Source organism: Leptidea sinapis, chromosome 45, assembly GCF_905404315.1.
Source record: "Leptidea sinapis chromosome 45, ilLepSina1.1, whole genome shotgun sequence".
Taxonomy (NCBI): domain Eukaryota; kingdom Metazoa; phylum Arthropoda; class Insecta; order Lepidoptera; family Pieridae; genus Leptidea; species Leptidea sinapis.
In genome coordinates, this window is record NC_066309.1 from 3,455,330 (window position 1) to 3,468,370 (window position 13,041).

The 13,041-nt window shown below is 34.6% G+C and overlaps 2 protein-coding genes across 2 annotated transcripts in view; both read right to left on the reverse strand.

Moving 5' to 3' along the window:
* LOC126977458 (protein smoothened) overlaps positions 1–13,041 on the reverse strand; it is a 599,797-nt gene that overhangs the window by 321,141 nt on the left and 265,615 nt on the right. The gene's annotated exons all lie outside the window — the stretch shown is intronic.
* Positions 3,382–13,041, reverse strand: part of LOC126977538 (uncharacterized) — a 132,213-nt gene continuing 122,553 nt past the window's right edge. The window contains exons 4-5 of the mRNA XM_050826395.1: positions 6,827–6,920; positions 3,382–4,419 (exon numbers count right to left, since the gene is read on the reverse strand). Of these exons, the coding sequence (XP_050682352.1) occupies positions 4,258–4,419; positions 6,827–6,920 (256 nt within the window). The 3' untranslated portion in view covers positions 3,382–4,257. The remainder of the gene's footprint in view (positions 4,420–6,826; positions 6,921–13,041) is intronic.

Consider the following 13,041-nt stretch of genomic DNA (forward strand, 5'->3'; position numbering starts at 1 on the left):
GCTGGTGTTTATTTGACTTGCGCGTGTAGTAAAAAAATCGAGATAGGCAGAGGTTCCCATACAAATTACGCGTTGGTTTTACACGAACAACTCTGAGAAATTATTATTATTAATTAATACAATTGTTGCATAATCAGGTGCAACACGAAAGCGGGTTAATCCGAATAATGACTCAACAGTCATAAAAAACCTTGCAAAACCAGTAGAATACGTATACATCTACATTTAGCATTTTTTTAAGTAATCCATACCTAGGTTGTGCGTTGAATAAAGTGCAAGAGTGTCCTAATATCTAATAATGTACATATGTGTTTCATCATTATCATCATACTTATCAGTTGGGAGACGTCCACTGCTGGACAATGGCCTCCCCTAAAGATTTCCACGACGATCGGTCCTGCGCTGCCCTAATCCAATGTGTCCCGGCGATCTTGACCAGATCGTCGGTCCATCTTGTGGGGGGCCTACCAACACTGCGTCTTCCGGCACGTGGTCGCCATTCGAGGACTTTACTGCCCTAAAGACCATCTGTCGGTCAAACTATGTGCCTTGCCCACTACTACTTCAGTTTCGCATTCATTTGGGCTATGTCAGTGACTTTGGTTCTCCTGCGAATCTCCTCATTTCTGATTCGATCTCGCAGAATTTGATTTTGAATTTGATTTCTGATCATATGTGTATACATAAATTAAAATACGTATATTAAAACAAGGATGGCTGGAAATGATGATAATTCTATTTGTCGAATATCTGTTAAATATCTGGTCTAATATGCAAGTCAATTGAGGTTAGGTTAAACTTAGTCGAATGAATTAATGTCCCTAAGTAGTATTGGTTCTGAATGTATATTTGCGAGGCACGTAGGCTATTGCGCGCAGTTATTATGTAGATAATAAGTTAACTCTTATAAATTTCCTCTTTTTATGATTAAGATGCGATCTAACTTTGGGTTTTATGAGCAATTTGGCTTAATGATTTAACAAAAGAACATAAGATTCGTGATTCGTGTAAAATATAATGGAAGATATAAAGCAAAACAAATTTTAATGCAATATTTTTTTACAAGTCCATGGAGATAATAATTCCATATATTTTTTTTAATATATGTAAGAAATGCTCGTTAGTATACGAACATTAATAATTCTCATTACAGTGTTGCAAGAAGCTTTGTAATTGCGAGCTATTTGAACATATATGGACTATATAATTAAGTATACCACATTAAATGTAATTATATTTTAATAGGCAGAATGAACATCATTTGAATGGTAATAGGTTATAATTTTATACAATTCAGGCATATAAGAGTATTAAAATCGTCCACCTTACATAATCTATATCTATATATATAAAAATGAATTGCTGTTCGTTAGTCTCGCTAAAACTCGAGAACGGCAGGACCGATTTGGCTAATTTTGGTCTTCAATTATTCGTGGAAGTCCAGAGAAGGTTTAAAAGGTGAATAAATAGGAAAATGCTGCTAAATTAAATAAAAACAAGAAATTTGTTTCTCCTTTGATGTGTCCATACATAATTTCTATGAGAGAATTTATTGACGCACGGTTTGACAGTTCTGCTGTGAAACAATTTCATTACGACAGCAGGGTGCATATTTTACGAAGTAATTTTTGATGTTATGATATATTATTGACAAATTCATATAAAAACATTATTTTATTTATTATATACAGAACAACGTCTGTCGGGTCAGCTAGTATTAATTAATTTTTCTACAACATTAATATCGATGTTTAAGACAAATGACATACAAAATGGTCTTAACGTACCTTCTTAAATGCTACCTCTTACATAAAGCGAATAATGTCTTAGCCCTAGAGCCTTTTATACAAATCGAGTTTAAAATATTGGAGGGAGTGCGATACTGGACGTCTGTACTCTTAGTAGAGGATCCGAATAAGAAAAACTATCACCCATATTTAAATAATATATAGCAAGTGAGTTGCATGAAAAATATATGTCAAAACTATATTGATACAGTCCATTTTTTTTAATTTTGCACTCTTTCAAAAGAGACAAAATTGTGTAGAAAGAATCTCTTCTGTAGAATATAGAATATTGGGTTGGAAGGTATAGAAATACTTAATAAATAAACCTTACATCAAAAATCATTATAAATATGGATGCAGAACTGAAAATCCAAAAAATCTATTTTGAATTCCGGGTTACTTTCATTACATTATAGCCTTGACGGAAATTTTGGAGACAAACCACTGGCAATATATTTTTACATTTTAAATTTGGTATAAAATAGTAAAAGTGTGTATGGGTGAATGATGTTTCATATTCGTCTCTTAGACTATTTTACAAATATAAATATAATGAAATACATCAAGAGGTTATAAAATATTAGTCTCAATAATGTATGTTAGTTGACCCTGTGAGATATACTTCTTATTTCCTTGTTGCAAAACAGGATTACAAGGAATTAGCCACAAGAATTATTCTTATATGGAAAATTTATGCGACCTTTTGCATCGATTATGCAATACATTTGTATTTACCCGAGCGTAAATGTTATCGAGAATCGTTCATGTATCAAATATCTGTGCGGATTATATACAATTGTGTACAATAATTTAGCTATTTAATATATGATTTATTGCGAATAAATATTCACCAAATTAGTTTTAAAATACATGCTACTTAGCTTACACGATGAACATCAAAGATTCGTAATACACATAATATTAAAAACACGACAGGTACGTTCGACTCTGAACATTTTTTATAATTAAGTACTTCTAAGTAAAAAACTACAAGTTCGAAACTAATTTCTACATAGTACAGTTACGTTCTCGGCGTACAAGCCGTCACCAGAAATAGTAATTATTGTAGTAGTACACATTAGTAACAATTTTTCGACTGTTTTCTCCTTGTTTTTTAACCCTAGATCAAGATTCACAAGTGGGAGGCTCCTTTGCAGAGGATGCCGGCTAGATTTGTGTTTTTTGTCTGGAGCTACGGCTAGTGAAATTACTGGGAAAATGTGTAACATCTCAAGGTGACGAGCGCAGTTGTAGTGCCGATCAGAATTTTTGCGGCACTGCATTGTAATGGGCAGGGCGTTTCAATTACCATCAGCTGAACGTCCTGCTCGTCTCTTATTTTATCACAACGCCGCCTATTTCTGCAGTGAAGCAATAATGTGTAACTGAGTAGTGATCAGCAATTTGTTACAAACTCTTTCCAAAAAAAAAAAAATATTGCTACTTAACAAAGTATTAATTCCCCTTAATTGTAAGCTGAACTGCAGGATACCTTCGAAGATTAGGAAAATCTCAAAAAGTTGTCTTAAAATTAAATATTTCTATTCAACTAAACATTAATCTACTCAATTGAAAACCTACTACCTAGCTATAAAAAATATTTTTTTAAAAGACCGCCATCTATATTACGAGGAAGCAACTACGTTAACTATACTAAGGAAAGCCATTTGACTATAGTTTTCTTTGAAATAACTGACTAGACATCGAGACACTTATTATTACATCACAATATCGCTTGGCAATTTAAGTTATTTCTAAACACTAACCTAAGTTACTTAACATGTTAATTAAAGAAAACATAAAATTGTCGTTTAATTTAAAAATAATTTTCTTCAAAAGATAGAAGGAATAATGTGAATATAAAAACTTTAGGAACCTTAGATTTAAAACCATGACCTGTTTTATTGATTTTGATATTAATTTTAGCTTCTGTAAGAGTTTGTAACTACTCTGTGGCATTTTGATTTTGGTTTTGCCAAGATTCGGCAAAAATCTGGCTTCGGCAACTAGTTTCGGTTTCGGCAGAAAATTTACCGAACTTTCGGCCATACCAAAACTTTGCGTTTGCGAATTTAGAGAGAATTTTTTGTGCCAAAAAGTTAACTTGTATACGTTAATTCATGTTTATTTATTAAAATAAATAAATAATTATTATTTTACATAGCTCCTTTAACTATTGTTTCCAATTTAGGCAAATTTCAATAAACAATGGATTTTTAACATGTCTGAAAAAGTTTCAAAGTCCGCCGAAACTGAAATGCCAGAGATGCCGAATATTTGATTTTGATTTCGTTACAAAGTCTTGTTTCTTGTACTTAAAAAAAAACAATTGCGTCTTTTTAGTAATTTACCTACTATAGTATTGCACATGTTAAAAAATATAACTTGAATAACTAAATGTAATTTACATGTTAATTCACAACTTTTTACGTGTTTGTACGTAATTCATTGAGCGTAACACATAAAATCTTTACGCGTTCTTGAGATGATGTGATTCGTGATCGCATCGCCTTAGCACCGCGAAATGCGTCATTTGGAAGGTGTTAGTGGACTTGTTGCCTCTCTCCAGGGTACCAGTCATCGTGTAACCCATGTTGAAGTCTGCTTGGGTCACGTTCGTTGTCAGGTACAGCTGTCAACAAATTTTGAATTAAATACATTTTAAAAAGATTAAAACGATTACCAGTGGGAGGCTCCTTTGCACAGGAAGCCGGCTAGATTATGGGTACCACAACGGCGCCTATTTCTGCCGTGAAGCAGTAATGTGTAAGCATTGCTGTGTTTCGGTCTGAAGAGCGCCGTAGCTAGTGAAATTACTGGGCAAATGAGGCTTTACATCTTATGTCTCAAGGTGACGAGCGCAATTGTAGTGCCGCTCAGAGTTTTTGGGATTTTTGAGAATCCTGAGCGGCACTGCATTGGATTGCAATGGGCATGGCGTATCAATTACCATCAGCTGAACGTCCTGCTCGTCTCGTCCCTTATTATCATAAAAAAAAAAACAAAAAAAAAACTATTTTTTCTGAAATTTTACTATAATTCTGCGATAGATGTGAGCATGCATGTTGCAGAGCAGTTCGTATCGTTGTTTTTCTAGTAAGAGGGGGCAAACAGGCAAGAGTCTTACGTGGCGGGGAGTGGTGAGGCAAGCGTCCATGGCTATTCGCAAAACCAGGTGTAATAATAGACCGTTAGATCAATAATGTTAATTTTCCGCAATAATCAATGTTAAAACACAGTTTTATTTATACACTCCAATCTTGTATAAAGTATTTAATGAATGTTTGTTCGAAAAAAATTTGCGAATTCAACAAGAAAAACACTTCTCTTTTCCCATCCAGGGACCCCACCAAACTACAAGTACCTTGCTGTAGAATTACATTATTTCAGAGAAACTGTTTGAGTATGTGCATAAAAATCTATAATCACATCCCAAAAATAATAAGAGAGGTATCGTCAAATAGGAATTTCTCATCTAAATTGAATATATACCTTAGTAAAAACCGCTTATATTCATTAGACGAATATTTTCAACTAAAAACTTGACTATATACTATATAATACTGCTACTACTAATCTTTTGTTAAATTTATATTATTGTAACTAATGATTTAGAAATGTATTTTATAAAATTTGCACGTTATAAATGTGGCAAACATGTACTTAATAATATTTATGTAACATCAATCTAAAATGTTTATGCAAATAAAAACTTTGACTTTGACTATAAATTTTTATTATCCAGTGAGAGTAAAACTAACGAAATATTCAATAAATATATCATATTAGTTGTATTCAATAGTGCATTATTATTCCCTCATCCATCTTGAGTTATCAGTATGATTGATTGCCAGATAGACCAGTAACCTTCATAAATACAAGCTTCTCAGAGGCCTACACTTTTTCCACTTAATCTCATTGATTAGACCGGTTGGCAGGAAGAGATGCTTCTGAAGTATTAGTTTTTAAGAGAGATAGATAGTAAGAGCTTATAATCGACGAATCATTGCTCAATCAGAGTGTAAAGTGTTTATTATAGCCTGTACACATGGTCGGATTTGGTGCGGCCGAACCATCGGACGAGGTCCCGTAGTGGACCATATTCGATGGTATGTTTTTTTTTTATTATTTCGGATTATAATTTATTAATATATAACGGGCTGCAATTAATACACAATTTAATAATATACTATAAAAATGATAAAGCTATGTCGCATTGTCCATCGCACAAAATTATTATTATTACCGCCCAGACCGTATCGAGTACAACGCAGGACCAATTGGTGCAAGGTCCCAAGGACCGTCCGAGGGTCCGGTCATACCAAATCCGATCATGTGTTTAGGGTATTATGCCTCGTCAGCCATTTATGACGATGCCTATAGCCTAGTGATTAGTGACCCTGACTACTGACCTGTGACCTGGGTTAAAATTATAGCAGGAACATCTATTATGTGATAAATATGGATGTATTTTTCAGAGTTATTATATGTTAGAAATAAATACACATAGTATTTATTTCTTTCTTAAATACTGTATTATTATGTGGACATGCCTTCACGGAAATTACCTTGTCCTAAACTAAGCATAGCCTGTACTATTGGTGCATGACAACGATATATATAAAAGCGAGTACAAATATAATTCGGTATTCGTCTTAGCTCAGGTGTAATCGGCGTGCGGTGCGAGTGTGGGCAAGAGCGGGCGTTGGGCGAGCGCTGAGGAGGCAGTCAGGGAATAACTATCGAGCGAGACGGTTGTGCCGGGAACACCACATTCTTATTGAGTATTATTCTTAAGTGTATCTACTTCTAAGATTGTAATTTTTGTTGCTGATTATTGTACCGTGTGTTTGTAAGGCTGTGTTTCACTTGCTAACATATTAAAACGCCCACACCAACCACGAGTATCCTGACCATGTGATCAGCCTTCCCCATTATCATATGTATATAATCTTGAGCAGTGTCATTTAATGCTATAGGGTTCTACAGAGGCTCTGCAGAGGCCCGCCTTGTAAAAGTTGTTAATAAAAGTAACTCACCTTAAAGTCGGCGTCAGTCCCGAGATGTTTGAAGGTTCCTACGATGTACACCGCGTTCACTCCGCTCACTACCATCCTGGCGTGAGTGCTGTGTCTGGACAAAGTAGAGAGAGAGAGATTAATAGTACTGTCTTAGTAGGACTGTCTTATGTCAGGGGGTCATATTGGAAAGGTGAGACAGCTGAGTCTTGAGGGTAGCGAGGGTTTCATGTCGCCCAAATCTAAGACTGCCTTTATTCCAAATATGAAAAGCCATCAAAAGTATAAATTGTAAAGAAAAGCCAAGTCTCGCAACTCAGTTTTTCTGCCGTAAAAATTTGTTAGATCCACGTAATACCAAGTCGGTCCATTTATTCAGTCCCTACAGGGCTCTTCTGTCTTAAGGCGAAGAGTAAGCAGAAAACACGCAAACATGGTGTTTTTAGACAAGTTTTGTGGTGAAAGTATAGCATTTCGAGCTATGAACACTACTTAATCCTGTTACACATATCCTTAAGTCTTATTTGTAGGTTGCTAATGCTTGCTGTTGGTTATAGTTAACACTGCCGAGCCTTTTTGAACTACTTTTGTTCTTTGAACAAACAGTTTTTTGGCATGGCGTGACGCATTTTTTTGGTACTTCTCTCAGAAAAGTTATTCTTATAGCTTGTACTTTTTTGTGTAGGTTCATTTATTCAGATTAGTAGTGAATAACGAGGATTGTAAGCATATAAACTGTTTTCCACCCAAGAATTTTGAAAATATTGGCTTTGTTACATAGATGGCGGGCCAGCAGCCTTGAACTCATATCGGTCAAGGTCGCTGGCATTTAGTGTCGCCTTAAGTTATTACGTAATTAGCAAACCTAAGAACACCTTATGCGTGGAAATGCGTTGGCGGCCTTTAAGGTAGGAGCATGCTTTTTTCTTGAAGCTCCCTAAGGCGTATCTGTTCGGGAAAACCGCAGCCGGTAATTGATTCCACAAAGTAAAGTCGTCGGCAAATAAGTGCAACAAGGAAGTGTTATTTATAGAATGAATAATACATAAATGTCATATAAATATTTAATGGCGTATACAATACAATAATAATTGTTGGGACACAAATGACAATGTGATGATTGCACAAAACCAATTATCTTAATAGCAAGTTATTCTTGTAAATACATTTCATTCACCTAACAGTGGCTCTAATGCTTTACATGAAGTTTACTAAACGGATTTTTGGTGAAGAAAAACTGATCTAGACAAACATTTCTTAACATTCCCTTTGCTTCTACTAAGTATCTTAAATATTCACCTCTAATTCGAATTCCTAACATATATAATAAGAAATTTTCTTCGTCGACATTTTCAATTTATCACGTCTGAGGTTCAAAAAACTGATATTAAACTGTTTAAATTGCAGGAGTTAATCATCAGTATATTCAGGATAAATTATTAGTCTCACATCGTAATTTAAACATTATATTCGAACACTCACATTCACTCACACCACTCACATTCACTCACACTACTCACATTAACTCACACTACTCACATTCACTCATACCACACAACCTACTCACCGTTTCAGTTACTCAATATGGATACGATTTCTTCTTTTCTTTCTATTTAATTTTTTCTTGTAAGTTTTCTAGTATTTTTCGTTTTCTCTTAAACTACACTGTCACATACTTATTGTACTGTTAATAGTATTCCTTTTAATAGGCGTATCTATTCTGTATTATTTTTAACATATTCTTTTCATTTTGTTGGCTGTAAGGAATCATAAATAAATAGACAAGTCGCAACTAGGGTCGGGTGGTCTCTTGTAGGGAAATGCATTTTACTGAGATTTCACGGCCGTTTTCTGATTCTCGACATACACACAAGGCATATATATATGCTAACCTTTAAGATTTATTTAAATTGCGTAATACCCATCTATTACAAAAATGTAATGAGTAGTTTTAAACTATTTTTGTGGTATTATACCCATATTAAAAATGGTCCAGCCATCGTTTCTCTTGACATTAGAAAAAAAATCGACTTGTACCGCGATACCACCAATCCCACAATCACGTCCCAGACAATGATATTTAAAAGAACATGCTTAAGTCATTTAACTTAATTTATAACTTTTTTAATATTATATTTTGTTCATTTTCAGGATCCTGTTTGTATAAATAACACTTCGCCCTTAAATAAAAGACTAACTGATTAGATATAGTAACGTGGATAATGATGTAAATTATCATCATCATCATCAGCCGGAAGACTTCCACCGCTGGACAAAGGCCTCCCCCAAAGATTTCCACGACGATCGATCGAGGAGCCCTATTACCAAAATCAAAAGACGGAGTTTCGGTTGACGGATCGTACATGTTCCTACGAAGGTCGCGATTAGACATTTTGTCTTTTGTTTACCTTATTACCAAATTCACTTGACATTTGCTTTTTCATTATTTGACATAATTATGATGGTAGCTACTACTTCACTTTTAATCGTTATGTCTATAGTCCGAAACGAAATCTGGAGGTCTATTACCAAAATCGAAAGCCGAAGTTTCGGTCCGAAACGAAACAACGACGAACTTCGAATTAAATCCTATTACCAAAGTGCGGACGGATTTCGTATCGGAACCATAGACATAACCATATAAAGCGCAGTTGTAGTTACGATCATAATAATGTCAAGAGAATTTGGGAATTAGGTAAACGAAAGACGAAATGACTAATCGCGAACTTCGTATCGATATTCGGATTCGAAATACTTTCGTAATACTAAAATATACGATCCGTCAACCGAAACTTCGTATTTCGATTATCGAAATAAAATAGACAAGTAACTTCAGAATTGCAAATGTCTGTAATATAATTATATTTTCGAACTATAATTGGTAATTTTGCTACAGGCCCCACACTCGACATGCCAATCACGTAGCGACCGTACAACACACACACCTTACAACGTAATAGGACCTTCTAATAGCTGCAAACATCCCTACACTCACCGCAAGAACAAATTAAAACCTTCATACCTTTCTACATTACTACGAGAGAATGTCTCTTTTAAATTAGGCGTCTTGGTAAGCGCTAGTTATACCGTAGTATATGAACTTGAATAAAGAGAAAATGAGCTTAAACTAAAATTGCTTCACCAAGAAAACCGTATGAGTATTTCCACTGTACTTAAGCAGCGGAGTGCAATGACACTACCTTTATTTGTTTTAATCTAAAGTAAGTTGGAAATCTTGTTGCAAGAACGCCCAATCGAGTTAGAATAAGAGTTAATGTTTGTTTTGCTTTAACGATGTAAGATTTTTCTTAAGTTTGTGTTAATACAAAAACTTTGAGGGGTAATTTAATATTTGGTGAGCAATTCTTGTATATATATATATAATCTGAATCTCGGAAACGGCTCCAACGATTTTCATAAAATTAAGTATGCAGGGGATTTCGGGGGTGATAAATCGATCTAGCTAGGTTTCAATTAAAAAAAAAAAAGGGTTTTATCCATGTTTGAATGAGAAACAGCTACAATAACATTAGAATACAAAGGTAAAATTCCCAGCTATATACGTGACTATTATAGCTCAGATGGGACATTGGGTGATCCGGACAGCAGAAGACCCCGGTTCGAATCTAGATGTCCTATTAGTTTTTTTTTTGTTCAAGTTTTGTACATTCTTAAAAATCCGAGCAAGGCTCGGTCGTCCAGATATTATAATATAAATGACGACGTTAACTTACCCGATCATTGACCTTATACTACAATAAACACAAACAACTGAGATGAGCGGATGGAATCTAGTGAACGCTCATTTTTTTTTTATGAAAACAAGGAACGAGACAAGCAGGACGTTCAGCTGATGGTAATTGATACGCTCTGCTCATTACAATGCAGTGCCACTCAGGATTCTTGAAAAACCCCAAAAATTCTAAGTGGCCCTACAACTGCGCTCGTCACCTTGAGACATAAGATTTAAAGTCTCATTTGCCCAGTAATTTCACTAACTACGGCCGCCTTTCAGACCGAAACACAGTAGTGCTTCACGGCAGAAATAGGCGCCGTTGTGGTAACCAAAATCTAGCAGGCATCCTGTGCAAAGGAGCCTCCCACTGGTAATAATATATAAATGACTACGCGAACTTATAGAATGGTTGTTTTGTAACTTATACTTATTTTATATAAATATTTCACACAATATTAATTTGCATGCGGTATTCACCTTAAAAGGCAATGATTTTAGTAATAAGACCCTTGAAAATTAGCATAATTGTAAATGTATTATTGTAATTACTACTGGTGAGACTAAATAAATATATAAATAAAATAAAAAACTTACCCGATCATTGACCTTATACAACAAACAACTCCGTATTTGCAATTCAAACAACTGAGGTGAGCGGGTGGACTACCTACTGAACGCTCATTGGTCAGGCAATGATCACAACATATCGGAAGCAATCGCTATTGGCTATTCTGTATTTCAATAAAATCTGTATACCTAATTTCGTATATGAAAGCGTTCGCCCTCATTAGTTGTCAATAGATTTCAGGGTCAATTTACCTGATACCCTGAATACCATTTTAGCCCCCCATCACATCGTAATACGACCGTAACGCTGGCCTAAGTGGACCATATTGAAAGTTTCTGGACTGGCCACTTGGAACACAAATATTAAAAAGCAAATACAGTATTTGAAAATATTTAAGTTTGTGTGATTGTCATTTATTTTTACGTTGTGGCAACTTTTTAAAAATTTTATGGTGGCCATATCATAACTTATTGTTTAAAACGTAGTTAAAATATAACTGAATGTTAGCTACAGTTATAGTAAGTTCTTAATTGTTAAGTTATAACCTCACTAAAGTAAATTGTTCAAATTATCTCAGGGTTCAGACAGAGTTTGCTGAGATCTTAGGTCAAGGAATGTTGCATGCTTAGAAAGAATTAATTCAATATGACGTGTGGTTGCATTACGAAGGATATTTTAGTTTTATTCGCGATAACTAACGCTTCCTTGTGGCACTTCAGTTACGGTTTGGACAGTGAGTATATATCTCTGTCGTTCCTAGTTTTATTTCTGTTATCATTTTAAGAAATTGTTAATTTATCTTTGCATAGAACTGAACACAGTTTATCTCCGGTTGTATGTGTGTACTTGAGATAAAAATCGTAGCTATCGTTGACTTTTCTGTCCCAATAAACTTATCGACGGTAACTCAACGACGTACAAGCTGTCTGTCAATAGAAGGACGTATAGCTTAACAGCTATAGAAGTTTGTATGGAAATTGCAATTCACACGTCCCAATATAATCGGGTATATTGGGTGAGCTTCAGATTATTGACAGCTAAACTTACTGACAGTATAAGATAGTAATTTATCCCTATCTGTAGATAGGATATTGAGAACGGCTGTTAGACTACAATATCTGTCAATGTAACTTGAGTTGTTCCGTCTGTCAGTCTTTCAGTCGGTCCATAAAGCAACTCGTCACAACTTCTAGCACCATTCAGATAAAAATAGTCGAATGTATCAACTATTCCTGATATTGTAAGGATTTCAAATTCCTAAAAGTATTCAAAGGTGATTATAATATTTTATAAATTTTCACATTTATTGTAACTCTCAACGTACTACTTATAGAAGTAAGTCTTTCTCGTTCATCTATGAACTATAAACATATCACGAAAGAGTCACGAAGACTTCTAGTAAGATCTATTACTACAAAGTGAGGTGTTTTACAAATACAGCGCGCGTGGGCCCAGATCACAGAGGCCTAAAGAAATTATTTCAGTGAAACAGTAGCCTTTTGATATAGTTTGAATATTCAAATTCAAATTAAAATCTTCTTATTCAAACTAGGATTTAAAATTAATTATTGAACTTAAAAAAAACTTTCCACCCATTCGAAATAGTATGCCTCAGACCTGAGAATAACGGCAAGAAACTCAGCGGGCTTTTTTTTCTTTAAAATTTATATTTAAATAGCCTGAGGACATTCGCTCCATTTCCCAGTCTGTGGTATCATTAAGAAAATAATTTATGTTATAGTAACCTTTACCACACAGACGTTTCATTTGTATTAATAACAAAATACTAAAGATTTCGTGCTCTTAAATACATTCTTCTAGCAAATTCATAAATATTATTTATACAAAATCCGTTCGGATTGTAGATCTGAGCGGGGTTATCATGAAATACGACTCGTTTAAGCAAAATAGTCGAGCGGGTCGTAATCGTTA